Source organism: Galeopterus variegatus, unplaced genomic scaffold (assembly GCF_000696425.1).
Source record: "Galeopterus variegatus unplaced genomic scaffold, G_variegatus-3.0.2 Scaffold2232, whole genome shotgun sequence".
NCBI lineage: Eukaryota > Metazoa > Chordata > Mammalia > Dermoptera > Cynocephalidae > Galeopterus > Galeopterus variegatus.
The window spans coordinates 140,966-167,982 of record NW_007728343.1 but is presented as its reverse complement, the minus strand read 5'-3'; the positions used below and the strand labels follow the sequence as shown (position 1 = coordinate 167,982).

Genomic DNA, 27,017 nt, shown 5'->3' with positions numbered 1-27,017 from the left:
TCTCCTGCCAAAGAAAGTGGAATTTACAAAGAGCTGAGGAGATCATAAATTCACTTGTGAATATATTTGGTGTAGACAGGGAGTTGGGGAAGACAAAAAAGTTAATGTGATGAAGTAGGGATTCTTCATCAATCTAAATGGCTGCTTAATATGGTTAGATAAACATTCCAAAACATGGAGATATTTTAAAGAGCAGTGCCAACATTCAAAAATTCTGAATTTCAGTGCCAAAATTAAACACACTTTGCATCTCCTAGACACAAATCAATACACAGTCAACAATCAGGAGTACTAAGTTCCAAAAACTGAGTTTTTTATTTACACATGCTTACCTCAAATACTGAAAGGTCTTTCCTTCGATAAATTTCGTTTGCTGGAGGATGAAACCATCCACACTTCTTTGAGTGTCTTAGCAAAATATTTTTACTTTTCATATATTTAAGACAGAATTCACACAGGTAAAGCTTTGGTAATCTGTTAAGGTTTAAAAATCAAAGAATCTATCAGATTGATTATACTGTTCAGGAGTAGAAATTAAATATTATTCTATTTTCTCTGAGTGATAAAAAGACTGTATAATAATATCTGAAATAGTTTTTAAAAAATGGTAAAGAAAAAGAAGGCCAGTAAAAAGAGAATGTAAAAACAACCTCACATTATTTTTCAATATAATCCATAATATGTGCTGCCTTTATTTTATGAACAAATAATTTGTTTTCTTAGAAATGTCCGTTGGAAAGAAAGGTTTTCAGACTTGGAACCACTACTCTAAAAACCAACAGTAAGGATGCTATATAGTCTCTGGTGAGCATGCATGTTTTTCAAAATTCCGATTTAATGTCATATTTCCAATACTGTATATGGTCAGTGGTGTAACTGTAATAACCTTTCACTTAGAAGAGAATTTGTTACTTTTTATATGCTCTTCATACTTATGAGAAGTCCTAGAACTTGTTTCCATTTCCACTTCTGGGTCAGGTAACTTTAAAGTTATCATCATAGATTTTCATATAGTCTAAAGCAGTAAATGCAGGGCTAAAAGTCAGAAGACCTAATTTGTTTTCTATTAATTCCACTGTCTCTTTGAGTGAGAGACAAATAGCTTTCTCTCCCCAGCTGACCTTTTCTCTACCTTAAAAATCAGGACACTTTTCATCTGTACCATCTACGTGCTTCAGCAGATATTGCTGGTATTTACAAGAAAATGTTTTGAGGCAATTGCCAAGGTCTTTGGGGTACAAGAATGGGGAGAAAGGTTTTGGGGAGAGATACACTGACATAGATAATATAACTGTCACATAACTTATGTGCAAATTTTATTCAAAGCTCTCAGAGTACATGACTTATGATTACCCATACAAATCAAATCTTACAGGCATTAAAAAAAATTGTTCAAGAATACACACAGACAAGCAATGGCATAAGCTGGGAAGAGAAATCAAGACTCTTGACTCTTAGAAGTTAACTTCTGGAACATGTGTCTCATTTTGTCCAGTTTACATCAATTGGCCAGACACCCATGTGGTAAAGAAAAGGATAATATCTATTCTAGAAGAAAAGCAAATTTATAATTACCGAAAACTTTGTAGGCTAAAAAATTTGAGATGATACTAATGAAGTGTACCCTGATAAACCTGATGAAAGAAATCTTGCCACAATATACTCATTTTGGAATATATTAGTTCAAGACAATCTCACAGCTAAAACAAATGAAAACTCTGGTACCACTGTGTTCTCTTCATTTTTAATAAGTTGCAAATGGTTCTAAAAGTAAAGAACTGGGGAAAGGTCTCCTAAGGCTACCTAAGGCTACCTACTCCCACCTACTTTCTCCCATTTTTCCTTCTTTTGTTAAATTTCTGTAAGAAACTTTAACATAAATGCCAGAAATCAGAAATAAAACTAACAGACCTAATTAGGAAAATAAAAAAGGCAACTGGAGATGCTCTACCAAATATTTCACATTGACTAAAAAAAATTTTTTTCTGATTTGGTTTCATACAAAACCAACATTCACCCAATTAACCAAAGAGAGAAAGCATGGTCTAGAAGCTAAAAGGCAAGATGTATGAAGCCTGTGTGACTATGGAGTGTAAGGAATTTACATACTATGAAAAGGTGCTGGCAAAAGCAACAGTTTTAGAATCACTTAGAATTGACTACCAAAGTTTATTTCCTAAAATAACTTAATTCCTGCTTTTGAATTGAGAATTTTCCTTCCTCACATACATGCCATTCAAGTGACACACCTGCCAGGCTTATTCCATTACCTTGCATATTCCTGTGGGTAAGGCGAGGAGTACCAGGTTTGGATCTCGTATTTCCCAAATTCTATTACAGAAGGGTACCGGCCACAGTCTTCCACTCCACTTTCACACTCTATTTTCTTTCAGAGAGAAAGAAAAGAAAAATAATGAAATATAGGCATTAGAAGAGGGTATACTTCCCTGACATTTTCCTTTTTTTTTTTGTACCAGTGGGTATCTAACCTATCAAGACCAGAACACTAATCTTAATAGTAAATTTTCACATTGCTAAAAAAACACTATAAGCTCTTGTGAAATAATAATTACCTCTGAATGTAAGATTCATAGATAAACAAAATAATACCCTAAGAAACGATATGACCAAGGTAGAGAATAAGTACGACGTAAATACATACAAATGCTATTGACTGGATTTAACGATCTGTTGCAATGTGTTAACTTCGAGGTCACTCTAAGAGGACACAACTATTACACACTTTTACAGTTCCCTGTTCCTCCGCTATGTATTATTTATCCCAACTGTAATTAAACAATCAATTGTGACTTTTGCAGTTTAGTATCCATCTCCTCTTATTTCCCTTATTCCCACATGTGGTAAACTACATGAGGTTAACAACTTGCCTGCCTGATTTACTGCGGTATCCCCAGTGTCTAGAATTCAGTGCCTGACGCAGAACAAGAGCTATTTCTTGAATGAAAAAGTCAGTTTTTCCATGTTGGAATAAAAAGGCTTTAGATTTAGCAGTATCTTTCAGATAATGGTCTGTTGTTTATCACATTTATACATGAATGCCAGAAACAGGCCGAAAAAAATAACAATGTTTAAGGACTTCAATTCTTAATTAATGAGGGGATTTTGACATTTATCTTAGCCAAAGAGAAACCAATACAAAGCATCCTGAGAGAGGCAGAATGAGAAATGGGTGAGAAATGGAGAGATCCTGAAGCTTGTAAGATAGAAACCATCAGAAGTGTTTAGGCCAACAGGTTGCTACTAAAACTTAAGAACCCATAGACAACCCCTTCTCCACAAAAAAGGGAGTGGGGTGGGGTAGGGAGCCTACCTGACAATATTGGCCATAGAAACTGAGTGTAGTCTACTGACATAAAATTTCACAGTTCATAACAAATTTGTCTCTAAGAAGTCCAATAACCTTACCTTACAATGTTTGGGTGGCAATAATTTAAGTAGAGTTAATATTTTAGGTGGAATCATTTACAGAAATTACTGAACCATGTAATAAAAGTGACTACAACTGACCACGAAATACAGCATTGCTTTCATCAATGCCAAAGAGTTAAAAATATGAGACATTGTTCATATGGCTGGCCATCTGTGTTGGAAGAAGCATCAGTAAATTTAAAGGTGATGTTCTTTTTGTTAATGATTTTAAATTGTTATTTTCTAAATTTAGGTAAAAATAATCAGAAATCTATTCCTTCACACCTAGATGCATTTTTCAAAATCTGCTTCAACTAGTGTTACTCAGGTCTATTTTGTGAGACCAGCTGAGCCCTCATCTACTTTTAAGAGTGGAGACGGTTCTACAAAGTCACTGCTTCTGAATGTGTAATCAGCAAAAACAGGCATGATAACTGTTAAAGAACCACAAAAGATTGTGAGGGGGATTCTCTTATAAACACATAGTAATTTCATATTAATAGTTAGAAGCCACATAGCATTCTTCTTACTGCTGTGGTACACTGGCCTTACCTCCCAAGAAAGCTCCTGAGCCTGCTTAAAAACATCCAAATCCTCTTCAGTAACGACATCCTTGTTTCCAATCACATTTACATCTGTACTTTCTTGTTTGATGCTTATTTTTATTTCAGTATCTGTCATTTAAAACCAGCAGAAAGTGTATTCACTGACTCGAATCATAAGTAACCACCGTACATTACCAAAATGGTACCAAATTAGCATACTGGGCAAATAGGGATCTTGCTTTTGAGCTTTTACATCTAAGCACTGCTCATAGATCCAGCAGTACCCTTTCCCCGCTATACCCAATTTCCCTTTTGAATTTATTACTGTCTTTTTATAGCTTTAACAAATACATGAGGGAAAGTAAGAGTAACACAAAGCAAAATTATATTTTTCAACCAAGGTTAGAAGTGATATCAATGTCTAATTACAGCATTCCCATTATCAGCTTTGAGATAATAAAATCTACCACTTTGTCCAAATAACACATTTTTGGTTTTTGTTTTAGAAAGGGTAACAAATGTAATGGGCCAATCTGTTCAATGGAATCATGAAATCAGTTTTTCTCCCTAAGGTGGATACACACTCAGACACGCTCACATCCAAAAGCACACTTCACAGAATCACAGATAAGCTTTGTTGAGACGGAAGCAGGATGAACTTTGTCATGAGAAAGCCATGGAGCAGAGGGGAATGAAGAGCTGAGCTACCCCTGGTTGGAAGCACTGACAGCACACGACCGAACAGCACTGTGGCTGAAGAGCGGCATGAGACAGAACATGGCAGAGGCATGACAGTGGCTACTCATGCAGGACTACAAAGCCATAAGCAACGCTATGAAGGCATCTGGGGGTCCTAGTGTCACTACGAATGGAAATAAATAATAAAAGGAGGGAGAGTATTAGTTGGAAAAACAACATTTTGGAGGTTTAGTCAGCATTAGAAAAAGGTCAAAGTTTCACTGCTTCTGTATGAAAGTGAAGTGAGAACAAGAGAAATAGCTAAGACCTATGTGACAAATAGGAATTTATTTATTTATTTTTGGGGGGGTTGGGGAGAAAGGGACGGGACGCAGGTTTGGTTGGAGCTTTGACCTTTTGCTTACCATCATCCTGATCAGGTTTAATCCTTCCGTCTGTCAAGCTCCCCTTCCCTGGTGAGGGGGTCCCCATCTGAGGGGTCACTTTATATTTTAATCTGCCTAGCATCCTGTGCTTTCTAAGGAAGGTTGTTCGCTTGAAGTGAGCAATTGCTTTAAAAATACGTCCTCTAGCCATCCCCCAGCTGGAGGAGGAGGAGTGAGAAATAAACCTACTTCTAATATCTCTTTTTCCAAAGAAATGGGCTTTAGATTTTGCCGTAGAAGATAATTCAGTTTTACGACGCATACGTTTGGGTGGTGCATAACTTGGTTGTCCCTTTTTTCGAGACTGTCCCTGAGTGGTATAGATATGAGAAAGTCCATCAAAGAGTGCCTTCAGCTGGCTGTTATTAGTAAGACTGCTAAAGGAGGGCACACTGGACTGGCTGGAAGAACTCTGGGGAGAGGTAGAAGAGGTGGAAGTGCTGGACTTTTGTGAACTGGGGCTCTGACCAGAGACGGGGGTTGGGGGTGGAAGTGAAGAAGGTGGAGGTTTTAGCTTTTGTGTGGTACCTGTAGCCAACACATGAGAAGTGCATGACTGTTTCTGAGAGACCTTTTTCCTTGGACGATAGTGCTTTGAAAAGTCTATTATTTCACCTCGTGATCTGCGACCATCAGGTGATGGTGTAAAAAACTTAGTAAGGCCATCAATGAGCCCTTTGGTTTTCTTGTTAACTTTAAGTGTAGAGGCAGAAATGTAGGTGGAGGTGGTGGTGATTTTGGTGGTGGCACCAGGCCGAGTGGGGTCTGTAACAGCCAATCTGCTGCTTGAGTCCTTCCCAGATGCAGCATGACCAGATGAAGGTGTGGTACAGACTTTAGTCTTTTGACCCCTACCAGGTGACCCCCTTCCTGTGAATGCATTCATGGATCCTTCATCACTGGTTACAGACCTAGGCAAAAATTTAGAGAATAGTATCAGCATTTAATAATAGAATTATAAAAGGTATCTAAAAACAAATTTATAGCAACTAGATGCATTTGATGTGCTTAAACCTAAGAAACTGAATTGTAACCCTAAGAATTGTTTTTGTGTGTGTGCCACCACCTAGATGTTTCTGTTGAAAAAGGTAACAACTACATTTGCATACCATGATTCTCCTAGGGCCCATCCAACTGCTATTGGAAGAAACCATGTGGACCCAAGGGCAAGTAGGAAAAATCTTAAAAAGACTAAAAGAACACCCAATGCTTTAATAATAATTAAATAAAAATAAGTTATTTCTTGTGTTGTCACAAGTAATTATGATTTCCTGAAATGCCTTTTTTAAAAGTATTAGAGGAAATAAGTCATATGTGTCATCTAGAAGCAAAAGAATAAGCTTATCTAATCTTTAGTTTTTAACCCAATTAAAAAATTTATATCAATAGAATTTGGGTATGTCTATAAATTTGTACTTAAAAAAAAGAAAACATAAAAAGATAACCTCTTCCTCTCAGCAGTTTATGCTTAAGATGATACGATAACCAATAATACTCTCTTAGGAGAGAAGACAATTAATTTTAGCATAAAATATTGCTGGAAAAAGGACAACAATAGCAAAAACTAAAGAAATGATTAAAGAAAAGCTACAGCAGGTCAGACATGGCATGGAAAATCTGGTGAAGAAGCGGCACATTTACCATGGTCATTATCAGACACTTGGCATCAGAATCTTTCTTTCCTGGTTCTGCCTGATATGTCACTTCATTTGATGCTGGGTTCTGCCCATAGTGCTGTGTGGTCAACAGAGACTGGAGGTCACTCCACTAACAAAGCCGCTTACATGAACAGCAGCTGAATGTCTTCACCTCAGGGGCTTGGAAAGCTACCCATTTTGTAGCAGAGTTTTACACAATAGAGCCATTTGCATGTGAATTATGACAATGCTGGGACTCAAGAATGTACTTTCAAAATTATCAATTTAACTGAAGGCTAACAATGAAATGGAAGCCTGAAAATGATATGATATTGAATTATAAATATATCTTGAGTAATTACAAATAGAAGAGCGCATTTCAGTGGTCATCTTGTACACAAGGACTTAATGAACAAACTTCAGCAGTCAGCTGAAGGGGAGGTCAGTGCAGATCAACAGGGCAAGCCACTAGGCTCATCTGAGGCAGTGCAAGTGCCAGGAGTTTTGCCCGACACCACTGATTCAGCCAAATCAGGTTAATGCTGGAGATCAGTAATGTTACTAGAAGACACAGCGAGGATTACCAACAAACAACTCACCCAGGCTAAAATTTGTTTCACATCAGAATGCTGCATTTGGACTGTATCTGGAATCAATTGCCCAGAAAGGATAATATGCTTATAAAGCATGTAAAAAGGAAAACTCCCTAGACTGTCTTAAAAATTCCTAAGCTCAAAGGACAATTTTGGACAAACAAAAAGTTAGGATTGGTGCCAGATGCAATTTTCAGCTGTGTCCTCTGTTTAGAAAGTTTATATCCTAATTTGGTTTTTTTAATTGGGCCCTGAAGATACAGTCCCATTTTGAGAACAATGCTTACACAGGATGAATGCAAAAACATCTATCTTCTACTTCAAATGATATTAATATGAAAGATTTTATTCATAAATATATTTCATGTTTGCCTCTAGAATGTCTACTGGTTAAACAGTTTTCATAAAATTTCACAGAAAACTCCAGAAAGGAGCCTGAATTTTCTATTTCTCCTTTGGGAAATAAAGGCACAGGAGGATACTATTTTTCTGATGGCAGGTAATATAATAAACTGCTTCAGATAAAATTAGGGGAAAAAAGAATAAGCAAGTAAGTTTCTTGGTGTTTATTCAAGGCGTGGGCCTTGAACACCTATTCACTTCTAAATCACAATGACTCTTTCTTTCGCTAAGCCTAAAGAGATGGTAACAGTCTATGGGTAGAACTTCTAGAGATACGCAAGTCTCCTGATTTCATTTGTAAACATCTTAATGCTGATAGTCAAGTCTATACTCCATACAGGTTAAAAATATATTCATTTCACTTCTTATCTTTTCTCTACTTTTCCAACTAACTCCCGCTAAATGCTCAACTGGGCTTTACTGGCAATGATATGGCAACAGGATAGTGGAAATAACTAGGATTATCACGGTAGATCTGCAGGCCACTGCAAATATATTATTTTATATGTACGTCTGCACACATGGCCAAATGGCCCTGTCTAACTCTTTGGAGGCAGTAACTTGCTGGTTTCTCAGAAGCTTCCATTTCGTAAAAGGGATCTTAAAAAGTGGTAATACTAAATTAGCATCAGAAGAGAGGTATTTTTCTAAAATGTTATCTGGAGTGACGAAATAGATTCACTACAGACATGAACAAATCCCTCCCTTGTTTTAAAATTCCTATGCAAATATTTATATAATTAAGCTATCCTAATGCTCAGCCAGTAATAAAGTAGGCTGAACAATTGTTTCCAACTCTTACATTCTGCTTCCATCCTGCTACTTAAACATGTCACTTAGTATCACAGCTACTGCCACCAAAAGACGCTAAAATGCCAGTGAAAATTAAAAATGTTATTTTCAAAAAATTTCCACAGTTTATGCAAAAGGAGAAATAGTCCCCATCTACTGAATTAGAAAAAAAAGCACACTAAAAAAGTCTAACAAAATCTAAGGGGGTTACAATCACCTATATTGTAAAGCACAACATAAAAGATTTCTTTTGATAAGATCTCAACCTACAACAATCGTTGCTTTAATTTATTTTTCGGTCGTCCAATGGGTTTTGCATATCGTCGTTTTATTTGTGCAGCTTTCTCATGAAGTAGTTTTCTTCCCTTTTTCTTTGGTCTGCAGACTTGGCAAATCCACATCCCTGAATTAATATACATATAAGAAAAATATTTTAATGTTTCACTTTGGAAGATATTAAATATAAGGTGCAGCTGTAATAAGCTGCCATAGGATGCCTGTATGCAGAACTTTACTCCAGAAAGCGGGTCATTCCCTCTCTGATTCTCCTTAGGAAGCCATCACTACAGGTCAATTTTCCTGGGGTCAAGGTGGTAAGAGCAGAGACTGCCCTATGTCAGAACTCTTCCATAAAGCTGTTCCCAACATATCACTAAGCCTCCCACCACCACAAACACATGAAAACTCACCCTGTAAGGTATTATATATCTTTTGATTTGAGGGAGACATTTTCAAAACAATCAATTTTTGGAACCTCTAAGGAAAAAATTATTTATTTTATCATATCTTTCTGAATATTTCCAACACCAAAAAACAATCAGTATAAAACATAATTTTAAAATTGAAACAAATTTTTTTAAGTACTGTGGGGCTTATATATTAAATAATTAAATTTATATTAAATAATTAAATTATACACATAGCATACAGAAATATGATAAAGGATAAGAACTGGAAGATCAGAAAACCTGAAACCTGTAAGAAAGTTTAGCATATCAAAAAAGTCATATTCCAAATCTCTGGGGAAAGGATAAAATGATTCAACAAGTGGTGACAGAACAAATAGCCATCTATCTGAAAGGAAAAGAATTATTTCCTGTCCTTTACAAAAATAAATTCTAGACAGATGAATATTATAATATAAAAAAATAAAATTTACAAGTACCAGGAAAAACATGTGGATATTTATATAATCTAAGCATGACTGACATTTAAAACTGAAGCCATAAATAAAAAGATTTGTGAATTTGACTACATAAAAAAAATAGAGCTTTTGCAAATCAGGAAGAAAAAGGCAGAAAAACCCCAATAGAAAAATGATTAATGAAGAAAAACAGGTACTTTACAAAAGATGATATAAAAACAGCCAATAATCAAATACAAAAAATGTTCAATCTCACTACTTAAAGAAAAAAATTATCAGACACCTTTTTTTTTATTATCAAATTGATAAAAATTTTTCATCAAATGTAAGACACCACTGACTACAAGACAGAGCTGATTTCAAAGATGTTAAAATGTAAAAAAAAAAAAAAAAAAGTGTGTTTTAGACTTAATGAAATATAATAAGGGTGAGTGTTGGTCTTAGTGCAGGGAAACAGGTATTCTCATATACTGGTGGTTGGTCTGAAAACTGATAACAGCCTTTCATGTATGTAGCCTTTGATCCTGGAATTCCTCCCCTAAGAATTTATCTTAAGGAAATAATTGTGGATGGAAAAAATTGGAAACATTTGTTATGTCCACCATAGGGGATTGGTTAAATACATTATAGTTCATTTATATACAGGGTTACAAAATCAAATACCTTCAGGAAGCACCTAGTTTGTATAATATATGTGACTGAAGCAAATTGGAACATAAGACAACAAGGAGTAGTGAGAGTGTGGCAAATTGGAACATGCGTGCCCCACCTAGAGGACTCATGTTCAAAACATTATGCCAACAAAGCATACCTGTGACCCACTGTCACCAGGTTTGTAACCCCTGCTCTATACTACAGAGTTCTACACACTCATTAAAAACTATGTTTAGGAGTACACTTAATGATGTAGGAATGCTTACAACCTATTATTGAGAGGAGAAAAAAATAAGGTTACAAAAATATGTACAGAATGTTCCATTTCTTTTTAAAGAGTATATGGAGGCACCGAAGGAATTGTCAACTGATTTTTCTTTTTATTCCTTTTTTAACTCTCTGTATTTTCTAAATCTTCCACAATGTATACATTTTATAATAAAAAGGCAAAGTTACTTTTAAATATTTAATATATTACAAAATGAGAAGAAAAAAAAGGCTAAGCTAGGCTGACTTATACAATAAACAGGGAAGGAAATCCATATTCCATCAGACACAATCAGCTTTATGAAAGTTCAGATGCTCACATTCAAAATATCAGCTAATGGCCAAGAAAATGGTGATGGCTTCCTATCAGAGGACTTTGGAGTAATCATTATCTTCATCCTTGAAAATACAAAATTTCCTACCTCTAAACACTGAACTAGGTTTTAAACTTTTGACCTACATAATCCAAACTTATTCTGTTAGGGGAGTGGTTTGGGGAGAAAGATAAATTTTTCATCCCTGGATCTGAATTAGAATCTCTATTATATATATTACCCCCAAACTAAATACGTTTTTACTTCTCTGTTCACAAGCTGTCCCAAACCTTCAAGTATAAGGAAGGCGGGAGGGATGAAAAAAATGCATAAGGAACCTGTATACCTCTAAGCTGTCAGATGTCAGGACAAGGCTAACGAGTATGTAATAAAATACATTTTTAATGTGGTTTAAAAGTTCACCTTTTGGCATTCTGGAAAGTGGTGGGTCACAGCATTCCATATGGAATCCTCTATCACAGGAGTCACAAAAAAGCATATTATCCTGTAATATAACATATTAGAGACTAATTGAGACTGAAACCAACTGTAAAAGGCCAAAAATTCTTATGTTACCAGATTAACAGTAATAAAATATAATGAAAGAGCACCTGGATGAGGTTTGACATCATGTGTATTTAAAACTTTAAAAAGAAAATAGCAAAACTCTTTAAGAAAGAGAAACCCTGGAAAGTAACAATTTACCTGGAGACGGACTACTGAGGGCCATACTTACTGCATTTTTGCCTTGGATTCTACAGGCGCTGCACGTCTTGCATTCGATGCACTGCCACCTTAAGGCCTTTACATTTGTTGTTAATTCAGGACAAAATTTCAAACAGGATGGGTGTCCTATAAGAATAAAAAGCAAATTGCTTTAAGGGAATGGTGTCTTAGATTTTTATAAAATTCCCATTCCCTAATATTTAATAGACAGTCATGATGCTAGCCAATGAACCTTAGGAACTTGAAAATATAAAAATTTCAGAGAATCCAAATTATAGATTTTCCTTTCTGCCTTTTTTCCCTCCTTCTTTCTCTGTATATAACAGAATGACCATACAAGTGCTTTCCTTAAGAGAAATTTGGAAATTTATACCAATTCCAATCACAAGCCTTGAACATAATGTATGCACGGAAGGTGTTCACACTGCTGTGCCTTCTGTTAAATCTTCTACACTCACCGTCTTCATCAATGCAGACCTTCCTGGTTTGCCAGACTGTGAGGGGAGTGTCGAAGTTCAAACAATCCCTGCTCTGTGTGTGATGAAATCATAAAGTTTAAAACCACAGATAGCTAAATTAAAAACTGGGGCTGCTTATCATAATACAACTACAAATGCCAAGGGGAAAAAAATCCAAAGAACACCCCATTGCTGGGATAGACAAAGAATATCCCATTGCCATCTTGGCCCTGGGTCTCTGAGTTTAAATTGTGGAAGCAGGAGCAGAGAGACTTGAGAAGTTAAAGATCTAGGTCTAATGGGAGACACCAAGAAGCACACCCTTCAGCATGTTTCCCCCATTTTCCTGCGCACTGAGCTTTCCACACAGTTGTGAGCACATTTTCATCTAGCAGGATTCCACACACCAAGGTTCACTTCGCGTAGTAAATAAAATGGAAGATGCTGAGGGACAACACCATTCAAAGGAGCCAGGCAGGCTCCAATGAGTAATAGTGCAGTTCAAAACCTAATGGTCTTTTAAAACATCAACCCAAGGAGATCTCCAAACTTTATTTTATTTTTCTAAATCTGGTCTTTAAATAGTAAGAACATTAGTAAATCCCATGTGAAAGAACTTATAACCAACTGCAAAAGAAACCCGAGGGGTAATAAAAAAAGCAGATTCTGCAATTTCAAAACGGTTTTATAATTTCCTGACTTTGGCAGCCTCATTGTTTAAATATGTATTTTGGACTGCTACCAAAAAGGTCCTCCTCCCTAAAGCTTAACAGGTGCTTCATAAAATTCCACGCACCAGGAGATTTGGCTTTTTGAAGTAAAAACATTCAAAATCAATCATCAATACCGTTAATAAAAGCACACTATTTCTGAGTTGGACTGCTACCAAAAAGGTCCTCCTCCCTAAAGCTTAACAGGTGCTTCATAAAATTCCACTCACCAGGAGATTTGGCTTTTTGAAGTAAAAACATTCAAAATCAATCATCAATACCGTTAATAAAAGCACACTATTTCTGAGTTTAAAAAAAAAAAATCTAAACATCTGTATTTAAGATGTTGAAAAAATAAAATGTTATCATAGGATTATGACCTCAGGCAGGAAAGATACGCAGGCAGATGCATTTAACCTATGACACTATTCTTTTACAAGGGCTTCTCTCATTCAAACGAACGCAAAGAAAAAGTTTAATTGCATAAAAATGGTATCAATCACCTCTTTCAGGAACCAGCAAACAGAGACAGCTTGCTTCCTGACTCTAAGAAATATATTCTGAAGGGGGAGGGGAGAGGTCTACTTTGATCAGAGTCTTCTACCCCCCCGCCCCTTGTATAGTGAGGGGGGTAAAAACTCAACTTTTAAAGAACAGCAATTTAAATTCCACCCTTAAAATGGGTCCCATCAGCTTAAAAGTATACCATTTACTTCTTTTTCCCCCCCTTTTTTATTACTTCCTGTAAGTCATACATCACTGGCACATATGACCTCAATTTCATGCACTGAATTTTTCTCTACATTAAAATCTGCTTTTGTGTTTTGTAGCTTAATAATAAGTAACTAAGGTAATTCACATCATATTATAGCTTACTATTTATTCTCACAGATATCTTATGGAAGACAGACTTCTTAATAATTATACATTTTGAAAATTAATGGATTTCAGGCATTTTCAATCAAGAGCAAGGAATATTCTTCCTCTTAATGCTTTCTCTCACTTTAAGCAATATTATAGCTGAACTACTACTATTTAAGGTACCCTATCAAATTCCAAAATCTTCAGCCTATCTTTCCTTTAGGCAGCAATCTTACCTTTACTTAGCTTAAAAGAATTGGCCATAGATCCCTTCCAGCTCTAAATTTCTATGATTCTGTAAGGGATGCTGCTAAGGGATGAAGAAGTTATTTCCATTTTATTTTCTTATGGCCGACATTAAAATAACACAAAAGACTGTAACTGTCTTGATATACTACTACACAATCTATAGTAATTACATAAAAAAAACAATGCTATTGATAATTTAATTCCTTATCTTCTACTTAGCCATTCCATATACTCAATAATTTCCTTTAAAATTCTCATTCTTTCTGCTGACACAATTCACTTTGTCTTTCTGGAGTTTGATTTAGTATTGTGGTTTGCAATTCATCAGATTTGAGAGCCGTAATATGTATTCATTTATTTATTTATTCATTCATTCATTCACTCATTCACTCATACATTCTTATACAAACATTAAGTACCAGTAGCTTACAATAATTTTATCTAGCAAAAACAAAAGAATACTTTTTAAAATTAAACAAGTACCAACGGAACCACAAACCAGTAGAAATTCTTTTTTGGAGGAAGTACTATGGGAGAAAAAAACACAAGCTTTGTAGTAAACAGATGAATAATGGCCCCCAAAGATGTCTGTGCACTGATTCCCATAACTTGTAAATATATTACCTGACATGGAAAAACAAACTTTGCAGATGGGACTAAGGGCACAGACCTTAAGATGGGGAGATTATCATGGTTTATCTCAATAGGCCTGATCTAATCACAAGTCAGTAAAAGCTGAGAACCTTTTCCAGCTGGGTTAGAGAGATGAGTTGGAAAAAGGAGGAGGAGGGGTTCAAAACATGAGAGGAACTCCATCTGTTACTGCAGGCTTTGAAGTTGGAGGCAGGGGCCACAAGCCAAGGAATGTAGGTGGCCTCTAGAAACTGGGAACAACCTTCACCTGACAGTGAGCAAGAAATGGGGATCTCAGTTCTACAAACACAAGGAACTGAGTGCTGTCTACAACCCGGATGAACAAGAACACAGATGTTCCCCTAGAGTCTCTACAGAGTAGCCGAGCCCTGCTCATACTTTTTAATCTGGTAAAACATTTGTTGAACTTTTGACCTACAACTGTAAGATAATAAATGTGCTGTTTTAAGCCATTAGGTTTGTGGTGATTTATTACAGCAGCAATGGAAAACTAATGAAGTCTCAGACACTGGGCCCCTCAGACTAGCTATCTGACTGTCCATCTGTCCATCTGTCTTTCCTTCAACTAATATTTAATGAGAACTGGACGCAGTGAGGGAAAGGATAGACATGGTTCCCACCCTTTCACATCATACAGTCTAGTGAGAAAGGAATTTCCTGTTAGACATTTTGACATTAGACAAAAATTAGCATTAATGCCTGATGATGGGGTGGCTCCGGGATATGGAAGGATCTAGCAGGAAGTTGGAGGAAGGCCTCCCAAAGACAGGTCCCAAAAGATGAGCGGGATTAGATAAGACCAGAAGAAGGGCAGGGCAGGGGAAGATGGCATGTACAGAGGGAGAGAACTTGTTTCTCCAAGGACCGAAAGTTGTTCAATAACTAATGTGCTGAATATGAAGGGGATAGAAATGTGGGATAGAGTTAACAGGAGCCCAATTCAGAAGAGGTTTTGAGGCTACATTAAAGAGTCTGAATTTTAACTAAGAGTCATTGGTAGCTACTGAAAAATTCTGTGATCAGATTTTTAACTTTAAAATGGATAAAAGGAAAGAAGGTCAAGATTAGATTTAGGTTATTATAATAGATCTGAGTGGGGTTCGTGGAGATGTGTGGATATATTTAGAATGTAGCATATATATTACGATATGGAATCCATTAATTTTTGGTCATTTCTTGGTGTGAGAGAATAGGATGGCTCCAGATTTCCCGTTTGGTAACTGAATGAGTGGCCGATGGTACGCCACTTGCTGAAATAGGAAATCCTCGAGGAGAAGCAGGATATTGTTTGTTTGCTTGCATTTCTGTTATTGTTGTTGTGATTGTTTTTTTGAATAAGGGAGCAATGCAAGGTTGATGAGCTGTTCTGGGTATTAACTTTGGAATGCATGTGGGTGGATGAGTGGAGAAGTTCTGTAGGCATTTATATCTAAGGGTCTGGAGCTCAGAAGAAGCTATGAGGCAAAGTAAGAAAGACAGGGCCAAGGACAGAAGCCTGAAGAAACATTTAGGGGATGGAGAGAGGACAAGGAACTAACAAAAGATATGGAAGGAAGTGGTAGAGAGAAAACACAGAGAATGTGGTATCACAGAAGCCAAAGGAAGAGACCATTTCAAGAAAAAAGATTCTCTAAAACTACATTGAGATACCACCTCACCCCAGTTAAACTGGCTATAATCCAAAAGACGGTGAATAACAAATGCTGACAAGGGTGTGGAGAGAAGGGAACACTCCTGCACTGTTGGTGGGACTGTAAATTATTCCAAACACTATGGAAAACAATATGGAGGTTTCTCAAACAATTACAGATAGATCTTCCATACAATCCAGCAATCCCACTTGTGGGTATATGCCCAGAGGAATGGAAATCATCATTCCTGCACTCCCATGTTCATTGCAGCTCTGTTTACAATAGCCAAGACATGGAGCCAACCTAAATGTCCATTGATAGATGACTGCATAAGGAAAATGTGGTGTGTACACACACACACACACACACGCACACACACGCACACACACATGCACAGCATGGAATTCTACTCTGCCATAATAAAGAATGAAATACTCCCATTTGCAATAACATGGATGAGCCTGGACAAACTTATGTTAAGTAAAATAAGCAAAGCATAGAGGGATAAATACTGCATGTGCTCACTCATATGTAGGAGCTAAGAGAAAGAAGGAAGGAAGGAAAGACCACAGTAGTGCATTGGACTTACAGGGGGAGAAAACATTCCTTGGAATACAAAGAAGAGTGGGGGCAGGGGGAAGGAGGAGAGGGAGGTTCGGGTAATTGGGTGGGGGACACAGGGTACAAATGCAATTTGTGGTAATGTGTATGCTGCAGTATGAATCCGGCCCTTACATCATGGGCACAAGGGGTGACAATCAGCTTTGTATCTCACGAATATTCATAACCAATAAAAAAAGAAAAGAAAAAAGATTCTCAACAAGGTCAATATGGCTGAGAGGAGTATTTGGGGTGGATTGAAAGATGTCAATTAGATTTTTTAAAAGACTGAAAAGTGACTTTCAGATTTTGCTACAGGGAGGTCACGACTGACCCGACGAGTGCAGTTTCAATGCAGTAACAGCCCCTCTGGGTGGCCGATCCTCCTCTGGATGGCCAATCCTCCTCTGGGCTTTTTTGGGGGTGGGGCTCACCCTCCCCCCCTCCCTACCAACTCTTTGGATTCTCTCTTTAGGTTTCTTTCTAGTCAAGGGTCCCTTTCCAATCTAATGATTCAATCTGTGTCTAGTCAGAATGACTGGATGACTAACCCACCAATCCCTGAGGTGAACTTGAGACACTAGTCAGTGACCTTTTTTTAGATACCCATACATCCATATATGGCGCCTACCGGCTCCCTCTAGGAGCAGAAGGCATGGAAGTTTTGTTCAGGGCTAACACAAATAAAGACAAGCCCAGAAGACTCCGGGTCTCCCAAGGGCGCACTGATATCCTACCCCACAGCTCTTGCTGCCTTTCCTGTACAAAGGGGGTTTTTCTCACTCACCCAGCTGCATCACAGCCGCCTTTCTTCTGTCTCCCGTCTCAATGAGCTTCCACTTAGGATGATGCTATAATTTTGAACTGTACACTTATCTTAGATTTGCTAATTTGAAAACACACATGCACACAACTCATCTGTAAGTAAGATTTAACCACCCAGCAATCTGAGCAGCAGACACAAAATTTCATTTGGTATAATATCTAATACTTATGTGAAGCTAATTAAAGATAATTTGGTCTTAATGAGGCAAAGAGAATATAACAGTGTTAATTTCAAAGTAGTAGGCTGATCCATGAAAGTCAAGTAAAATCACTTCCTAGTTCCAACATTTCCACAGACCTGGAGACTATCTGCTGATTCCCACATTCATATCAGTGGTTAGAATAAGCCTTCGCATTTGTCTAATGTTTTACAGTTACTGATCATCTTCATATCATTATCTCACCGGATCCTCAAAACAGCCCTGCAGATGCAGGGTGCAGACAGTACCCTCCACATTGCACAGATCAGGAAACTTCAGCTCCACAGCCAGCAAGCAGCAGAAGAGAACTGGAGCACCGTGCTGGGGACACCACACTTGGGGCTTCTTGTGCTACGTACCGTGCCTCACACTTTTACTGCATATAAATTTGAACGATTTTTATAAAAGAACTTTTAGCAGGAAAAGAATAAAGAAAATACTACCCATGTGTAGCACTGAGCCACCTTAAAAACAGAGAATTTTCTAATTGGCTTTATTTTATGCTGTAAGCAGAAGTAAACATTTATTACTCCCATCTATAGAATCTAAGCAGAGTCTACATGTGACATCATACAAACGGTACGATGACTAAACAGCATCGGGCACATATGGGAAACACATTTTTTTTTCCCTTTTTGTCTTTTTTCGTGTCCGGCAATGGATCGCAACCCTCAGTGTCGCGCCCGTACCAGACCAGGACCGGCAACGGGATCGCAACCCTCGGTGCTGCGTCCGCCCCTTGCTCAGCCAGTGAGCGGGAACCGGTCTGTATGTGGGATCCGAACCCTCGCCACTGCGCTCCCAAGCGGCGCACTATAGCAGTGCGCCACCGGGCCAACCCTGGGAAACACATTTTAAAATGAGCCTCCTTATGGGCTGCCATCTATATTTCCTTTTTCTGGCTTTATACTGCTATGGGTTTTTTTTCACATAAACATCTTGCATTAGGGATCCCTTTGATCATTATAAACAGTCTCAATTCAATCCTACAACCAATGTACTCTTCTGAGTGTGAGAAAGCAGCCATTTTCACAAGGTCAGCTAGGAGTACCCACTTGAGATGAGGGACTGGACCATGATGACGGGGCTCCCACCATTATTAGAGGCCACTGCTGAGGCATGCTGGTGTATTATACTCTTTTTTCCTAATAATTACCAAGGTGTCACAATAGAGCATTAAAACTACAAGAACCCCCAAGCTCCCTAAAGTGAACCAATTTTATTTTGACTCTTCCACTTAAAGAGGAAGAAACAACAAAGTCCACTCATCTGATCAACCAGATGAAGTAAATGTCTACAAAACATTTCCCTGAGTTATGAACAATAGTTTTTTTTTCTTAAGTAGCCAAATCCAGGCTGGCACAGCACACTCAATGGAAGATTAAGTGAACCTCTACGACAGAGCCGGATCCCACTGTGGAAGTCCAGAGAAGCTCTCTGAGGAATCCTCTATCCCAAACAAAGACACATGATGACCCCAGGGCTTGAATTTCTACTTTGGCTCCTGAGCCTCTGGCTGTCTCTACCTAAAGGGAGAGGGGAAGACTGGCTCAGAAAATGACTCCAGCTACATAAAACCTCTAGACAGTATGCTTAAGCTATTCTTCTGCACTTGTTAAAAGAGAAAATGAGAGAATTTTTTAAAAATAAAAACAGTACACCTAGCCTGACCCTGAAAGGTATGAATAAAAAGTAAGAAATTTCAGGGGAAAGAAATTTTCAGTGACCTCACAGTAAAAAGGAGATCAAACCTCCTCTTCGGCAGGTCTTCAAATCTGGGAAAAACAAAGGGAGATTGATTACATCAGAAAATCTAAGATCTACCTGTTTAGAATTACGCCTTTATACACTGTGAGGGAGGCCTTGAAGTTACAATTTAGAAGATAATGATCTGAAATTCCTTATCAACTCAACTAAGGGTATCACCAGAGGTAAGGAAATATATGAAGGGAACTTTTCTTCCCACATTTAAGCATGTCTTTAATTTGTCTAGGCGCCCAGACAAATAGATACTACAAAAATAAAACAGTGAAGGGTATTTTTAAAGTACCACCTTAAAAATCACAAAGGGTAAACCCTAGACAAGTGAACACCACTAAATTGATCGGGCAGTCACACAAAAGAATAATTCATTCAGAGTGAGCCTCATGAGAAAACCCAAAAGATAACGACAGAGTCAGAACTGATGAGTGAGGCACTACCTCACCAGCATAAAACTAGGGATACTGTAGGGTTGAAATTTATTAAACTGAGCATACAGATAATGTTTCCATGCCCTTTTGTCACTATCCATGATACCATGGCCAGGTAAAAGAATTTTAATGAATCTGTAAAGCCCATCAAAAAAGACTGTCGGAATGCATTTTTCAAGCAGGATTTGAAATATCTTATCTTCAAGGCTCTCCCTCCTAGTCAGGTCCTGAAAGCTGCTGAACCAAAAAGGGCCTATCAAGTTAAACCTTCATATGAGGAATAAGAATCATTACACAACACTGTCGTTCCTCGGTGTGAAACATTTCCCTCTATCCAACCATCAAGCAGCTGTCATAAGTGGTGATAAGATTTCAAATTACTTGCAGCAATCAAGACAACAATATCAAACATGCCAAACCATAAGAATGGCTGACATTTATAGCACACTTACCATAGTTCTTGTAGACCCTGTGCTAGGCTATTTACCTGTGTTGTTACATTTAAGTTCCATAAAACCCAAGACGTGTGTGCTCCCATTATCCCCAATTTTCTAATGAGGAAACAGGATCTGAATAGTTAAGTAACTATCTCAAGGTAGAGGAGCTGGGCTGTGGCTGGCTCTTGAGTTTGCTTCTAACCACTGTAAACGTGTAATTCAAAAGGCTCATGGAAAAGTAGAATTGAAAGATAATATGAATCTTTTCATGAACTTCTTGAAGTACCCTTGTATTTCATGACTTCCTAAATGAGGGTATGCTATGGTATTTTGCAGGCCTGTTGTTGTTTAAAGATTACTATAACGAGAGAAATACTCAGTCATAACTTTTAAAATAACACTTTGGGAGAAAAGGTTTCAGTAGTCTGGGAGAAAAAAAAATTTAAGATTAACACAAACAGATTAATTTTAAAAATCCAATAATTACCACTCAATCTGTTGATACGTAGATCATGTATGTATACATGTATATTTGTATGTTTGTGTGTGTGTATCACCCAGGCAAATATCACCTGCTTAGTAAGAAGGAAGATTGGCTATTAAAATAAATTAATGCAAGCTCAAATTTTCTTTAAATTTCCACTATAATACTAGAGGTATGGTCTTAAAATGTTACAGTGAGAAAAAGGCAGAGGTGATAGCTACCTTGACAGCAATACTTTTGAGTATTGCAATTTGCCAACAGTTCAGTGTCCCTATCCAAAAAATGCCTTGACTTCAACATCACTGTCTGTACAGACCACCCTCTTCCAGTCTTATTCTAGGCAATCTGAATTTCTTTCATGCCTGATGTGTTCTTGGTTCTGTCACTGCGGTTTCCAGAAAACGGTCCTTTCCTTTCACTCAGTCATACAGAGCTGGGCTGTAATGTTATATTTCACCAGTAGGTGTCAAGACTTGAAACACTAAGGACTCCAACTCATCTCTTGAGGCTTCAGTTATAGAAAACCAGTGATTCCAGTTGTATTCAGTTTGAAAGAGAATTCTACACTGAATTTACCTATGAGATAGAAGTCTCCACTGTGAATTACCAATGCTGGTATGAATTCAGAGCTTAATTATAAATATGTATAGTATTATATAAACAAATGTAGTACCCATATGCCAGTGCTAATATACTCAAACTTTTTTCCCTCTTCCTTCCTTTTTAAATTTAAAGCCTATGCTATTACTACATAATTGCCTTAAATAACAAATAAGGGTTTTTTTTTTTGGGGGGGGGGCTGGTAAGGGGATCGCAACCCTTGGCTTGGTGTTGTCAGCACCACGCTCAGCCAGTGAGCACACCGGCCATCCCTAAATAGGATCCGAACCCACAGCCTCGGCGTTACCAGCGCCACACCCTCCCCGGTGAGCCACGTGGCCGGCCCACAAATAAGGTTTTGATAGAGAGATAAATAGCATGAAGCTATGAGAATAGGAAGTCATATAACATATACAAAAAATACAACTTACCACTACTGCCACAATCTGCACAAGAGAGGAGTTCTTCTGGTTTCTTTTCACGATTTGATTCTTTAGTCCCCAAACAGAAGCTACATATTGGAATGGGATCAGCACGGGGCTATGATAAAATTAAAATAAAAAACATTGTTAGTTTTCCATTTCAAAATTACAAACAAAACATTAAAATCAAATGCTTTACATAATATGTAAGCTTCTGGCATATTTCTTTAACAAGGAAAAACTGCTGAATAAGGTATTCAAATCAATATTTTCTGCTAATAAAAAGAAAAATCTCTTAAATTATTTGATACTACAGTATTACCTGAATAATACATTTAAGTGTAGTATATAAGACTGAGAAGTAATTTTTATTAAACCAGTGAAATCTAAGACCTTAATATATAATACATTCTTCCTGTAATGAAAGTTATTAAGGATTCACTTCAAATCTCAATTGTTGCCATAATCTATATGCCTATAATAAATTGATCCATCTACTCAGCATTATAGTCCATGAATATCATCTGTTTCGGTCAGACTGTTTAATTAAACTTTACCAAATGTTATAATGCAGGTTACTATTATTCACCTGTTAAATATCTGACATTAAAAAATTGGTATGTTTTTAGGTGACATAGTAACAGTCAGAAGAAGCAAGAACTAAAATCCCGTGGGATCACTTGAGAAGATCAAAAGACAATTAACAAGGCTTTTCTGGTGCCAATGTCTTCAAAAGTAAACCACACCATACCACACAAAGGAGATAAACCCTCAATCTCTGACATTCCCACTTCTTAAGAGAAACAGCAAAACATTTGTCTAACCCCCCAGCATCCTTTAGCTCTCACTATAGAAACAGCTTTTAACAATGTATAAATCTACATACATTTTAGTGTCTGCATTGTTATTTACTGCTAACAGCAATGCTAGAATTCCCATCCATATGAATAATTGACTGCTTACAGATCCGGTCACATTATCTTGAGAAGTCAAAACTGTATAAAAACTAAAATTTTATTGCATATTCCAAGCATTCACACATGTTGTCTGCTAGCCATCTGATGGTTAGTTACTCTGATGTCTTTATATTTGAATCTCATGAATCAAAAATTCAGGGAAAGAAAATCGAACATAATCACAAATGTTTTTAATGTAAATTAAAAACAAGATTTAGCTAGGTCTAACTCTTTCTAAATATACATCAGGCACAGAACAAACCTCATTTGCTCAACTACTCTATTCCAAAAAGCTAATACATTGCCTGGTGCACAGTAGGCACTCAAAATATATTTGCTAACTGAATAAATGAAAGAAACATATGCTAGTTTAAAAAAAAAATCAACCTCATCTCTAAGATAATATTTCAAATGCTTATAACGATTCCAACAAATCTCTTGGTTCCTTGTGACAACATGCCATCAAAAACAAGAATTCATCTGATGACCAAGCATTCACAAAATTGTTTAATATGACTTAATTTCATCTTAAAATATGAGCATCCATTATCTTGCCCTTACTCTCACCTTAATTTGTTCTTTTAATACGCATAGACTTTACTTTCTGAGGTAGCTATGCAAATGTATTTTTGTGGTCCCAGTTAAAAAGCAGAGTATAAAACATTCTGTGCTAGAAAAACCAAAAAAGACAAGTTACAACAAATTGGTCACTGACTCCAGCTACAATTTTTTAAATGCCAGATAATCAGCACTGCAGAATTATGGATCCATACTTATTACTTGCAACTGCTCAACTGCAGTACCTTGGGAACACTTTTGTTCCTTTAAATAGCAATTAAAAGAACAATCTGGTTTTAAAGTAACAACATTCCCCTGATAGATTCTAGCTGAAACCCAGTCCTTGTACTAATGGGATTCCTGCTTTCATTTGATGTAACAATGTTCAAGCCATTGCCGCCATCCTTTCAGTGATAAATAATTTACAAAATGTCACATATCATTCATGCAAGGAAACAAATCCAAATCTGCAATCTCATTTCTCTCTCCCAGATGAATTTTTAGCTGTAATAGAGACACGACCATCAGCCAGCATTCATGCTCATTTTTCGTTTTTAACTAAAGGTAACACAAAGGACAAAGGTTGCTAGTAGTTCATGGCCAGAAAGACTGATGTCCCACACTCTACCCAATAATAGAAAGCATAGATGCTATCACTTCACGCTACATTCAAGTGAACCCCACCACACTGATGTACGCTCACAACCATTTATTTTAAGGATAACTATCTCACGATACTCAATGAAACCACTGCATTATACAGAAATGTCTGCCCTGCTGAATTATTGATAATTCAAAGCACTTTCTGCTAACCTCAGTGTAGCTGAGTCTAATTAACTTTAAAAAATTGTCACTGGTACGAAATGAAACTTTTACAGTAATGCATGTAAATGGGTCACAGAATCATTATGATTCACTGTTCTCAGACTACATATAAACTGTTTTAAAAAATAATCCCTTGTAATAAAGTAAAATGGATTACCGTCAGAAAGAGGTATGAGTAAATGGCAACTTGATTCTGTACAAGTCCACTACAGACAAGTCATATTTAAGAGGCTTGAAAATGGAACCCCCAAATCTCCAAATTCTTAATTCCTTTCTTTGAAATTTTGCAAAGGTACCTAACCTGTTGATCACATTTTCTCATCAGCATGCCTGAATATTTTAAACTAATCTCAAGAATAAATACTCATGGATAGGTCTAAAGATAAAGATATCCAGCAAGCTCTGCTCTGGAAACACCTCCTCCTCCTATCTCATGCAATGGCCTTGGGCAACTGCTAGGCTAAAGGCGGCTCCCACACTATCTCATTTAATCAATTATTTCAACAATATTGCCAGGTATGTGTGTTATCCCCATTTTAGGGAGGAAATGGAGGATCTAAGAAGTTAGGCAACTTTTCTGACGTTGCACAGGTTCAAGCGCAGAAGCTGGGACTCACACACCAGACTGTCTTCACTTGACTCCATTTCTCACCTCTGCTACCTCCCTTCCATTCCTCTCAGAAAAACAAATATTTTAAAATTATCTTTCAATCAGTGGCAAGAACTTTACTAATGTGCTCATAATCTCTTCTATCCAATGTCTCCCACGACCAATAGTATCTGTTTTAAACGCTATTAAAAAGGCAACCACTAATATGCCATAGATAATTTACTAATTATAATGTGGAAAAGGTGCCTTTACAATGGAGAAATCTGGTGGACACTTCCTTAACCATTATGGACAAACTGATATCATGTGCTTGCCTGGACTCTTCAAAAATATCAATGTCATGTAAGACCCAAGAAAAAGAAGAACCAATTTAGGCGACGAAAGTGGAATGAAAACTAAATACGGATCTGTGATGCTTGGTAGGATTCTGAATTAAAAAAAAATACCCACAGCTATAAAAGACATTAATGGAATAATTAGGGGAATATGCAATAAATATTAGGCAATATATAAACTAGATATAATATAAATTTCCTGAGTGAACATAACTGATTATGTAGGAGAATGTCTTTGTTCTTAGGAGGTATGAGTTGAAACTTAGGAGTAAAGTGTCATGATGTCTCTAACTTACTCTCAAGTGATTCAGGAAAAAAATCAAAGCTAAGTGCAGAGAATGTCTTTGTTCTTAGGAGGTATGAGTTGAAACTTAGGAGTAAAGTGTCATGATGTCTGTAACTTACTCTCAAGTGATTCAGGAAAAAAATCAAAGCTAAGTGCGTTTGTTATGTGAATGTGCAGAAAAGGTGAGACAAAATAAACGTGGCAAAATGTTAATGGTTGGTAGCTCTATGTAAAGGACATATGGGTGTTCACTATATTATTCTTTCAATATTTCTGCATGCTTACTTTTCCAAATGAAAAGTTGGGGAGGGGAATAAAATAGTACCCCTCCACTCTCAAAAAAGACATAGAATAAATTTATTATATAGTTGGATTATAAGCATTTATAAAACAAAGTATTTCAATCCAATTACCAATTTAGAGGAAATACAGAGGACAGAGGAACATGTTGATCTATAGAGCAGGGAGATGCTAGTACCAAAACTCTAGAGAACAAATGACCCAGTTTCTTCAACAAATGACCCAGTTTCTTCAACAAGTAAATTAAAAGGGAGACAGAGTGAGTGAGCAAGAGCACAAGAAATAGATGGAAAAAGAACCAGTAGAAACAATGTGTGGACCTTATCTTGGTCATGATTGAAGCAAAGTATAAAACAAAACAAAATAGTATGATCTAGTGAAGAAACTGGGGCTATTTATTTAGCCTTGAAGAGACCGTTTGGAGGGAACAAGCAGAGAGTCTTCATCCAGGTAGAAGGGTTAATTTGTTCTTGTGGCTCCACAGTACAAAACTTGGACCGATAGGGTTTATTGCAGACTTTCCAACAGAGCTGTCCAGAATGAATTATTCTTTTTTCCCATTTCATGTACTTATTTTTTGTTTTATAAATTGCAATAAAATATCCATAACATAAAAGTTACCATTTTAACAAATTTCAAGTATACAGTTCAGTGGCATTAAGTACACTCACAATGTGGTGCAACCATCCATTTCCAGAACTTTTCCAACTTCTCAAACTGACACTCTGTACCCATTAAACAAGAACTCTCCATTCCCCCTTCCCCCAGCCGCTGGCGGCAATTTCCATTCTTCTGTCTCTGTGCATTTGACTACTCTAGGTACCTCATATAAATCCTACAGTATTTGCAGATAGATGATTCCTGCAATCAGAAGAGATCAGGGAGAGACTGGATGGGCCCCATCAGGATGACGAGGACAAGACGTTGTACAAAGTCACGTCCCACAAGTTGGGGATATGAGACTCTTCAAAGGTCCTTTACAGATCAAACATATTAGTGATTCTATGGGTGGATAACCTCTAAGGCCTTTCTCAGTTCTAATTTTTTAAATTGATTCTATCATACTTAAAAAGACATTTTAAGATCGAGTCTTCAGGACCTTGGTCTCAAAATAAAATAGACTTTTCTTTTCTTTTCTTTTTTTTTTTTCCCCCTTTTTGTTTTTTTTTTTTTTACTGACCGGTAACGGGATCGCAA

At 37.0% G+C, this 27,017-nt stretch overlaps 1 protein-coding gene across 1 annotated transcript in view; it reads right to left on the bottom strand.

Moving 5' to 3' along the window:
* The window catches only part of KAT6B (K(lysine) acetyltransferase 6B), a 197,795-nt gene that overhangs the window by 47,457 nt on the left and 123,321 nt on the right, over positions 1-27,017 (bottom strand). Inside the window, exons 4-11 of the mRNA XM_008580999.1 lie at positions 21,960-22,068; positions 11,638-11,753; positions 11,325-11,406; positions 8,793-8,925; positions 5,078-6,009; positions 3,982-4,103; positions 2,271-2,386; positions 333-474 (exon numbers count right to left, since the gene is read on the bottom strand). Coding sequence (XP_008579221.1) covers positions 333-474; positions 2,271-2,386; positions 3,982-4,103; positions 5,078-6,009; positions 8,793-8,925; positions 11,325-11,406; positions 11,638-11,753; positions 21,960-22,068 — 1,752 coding nt within the window. The remainder of the gene's footprint in view (positions 1-332; positions 475-2,270; positions 2,387-3,981; positions 4,104-5,077; positions 6,010-8,792; positions 8,926-11,324; positions 11,407-11,637; positions 11,754-21,959; positions 22,069-27,017) is intronic.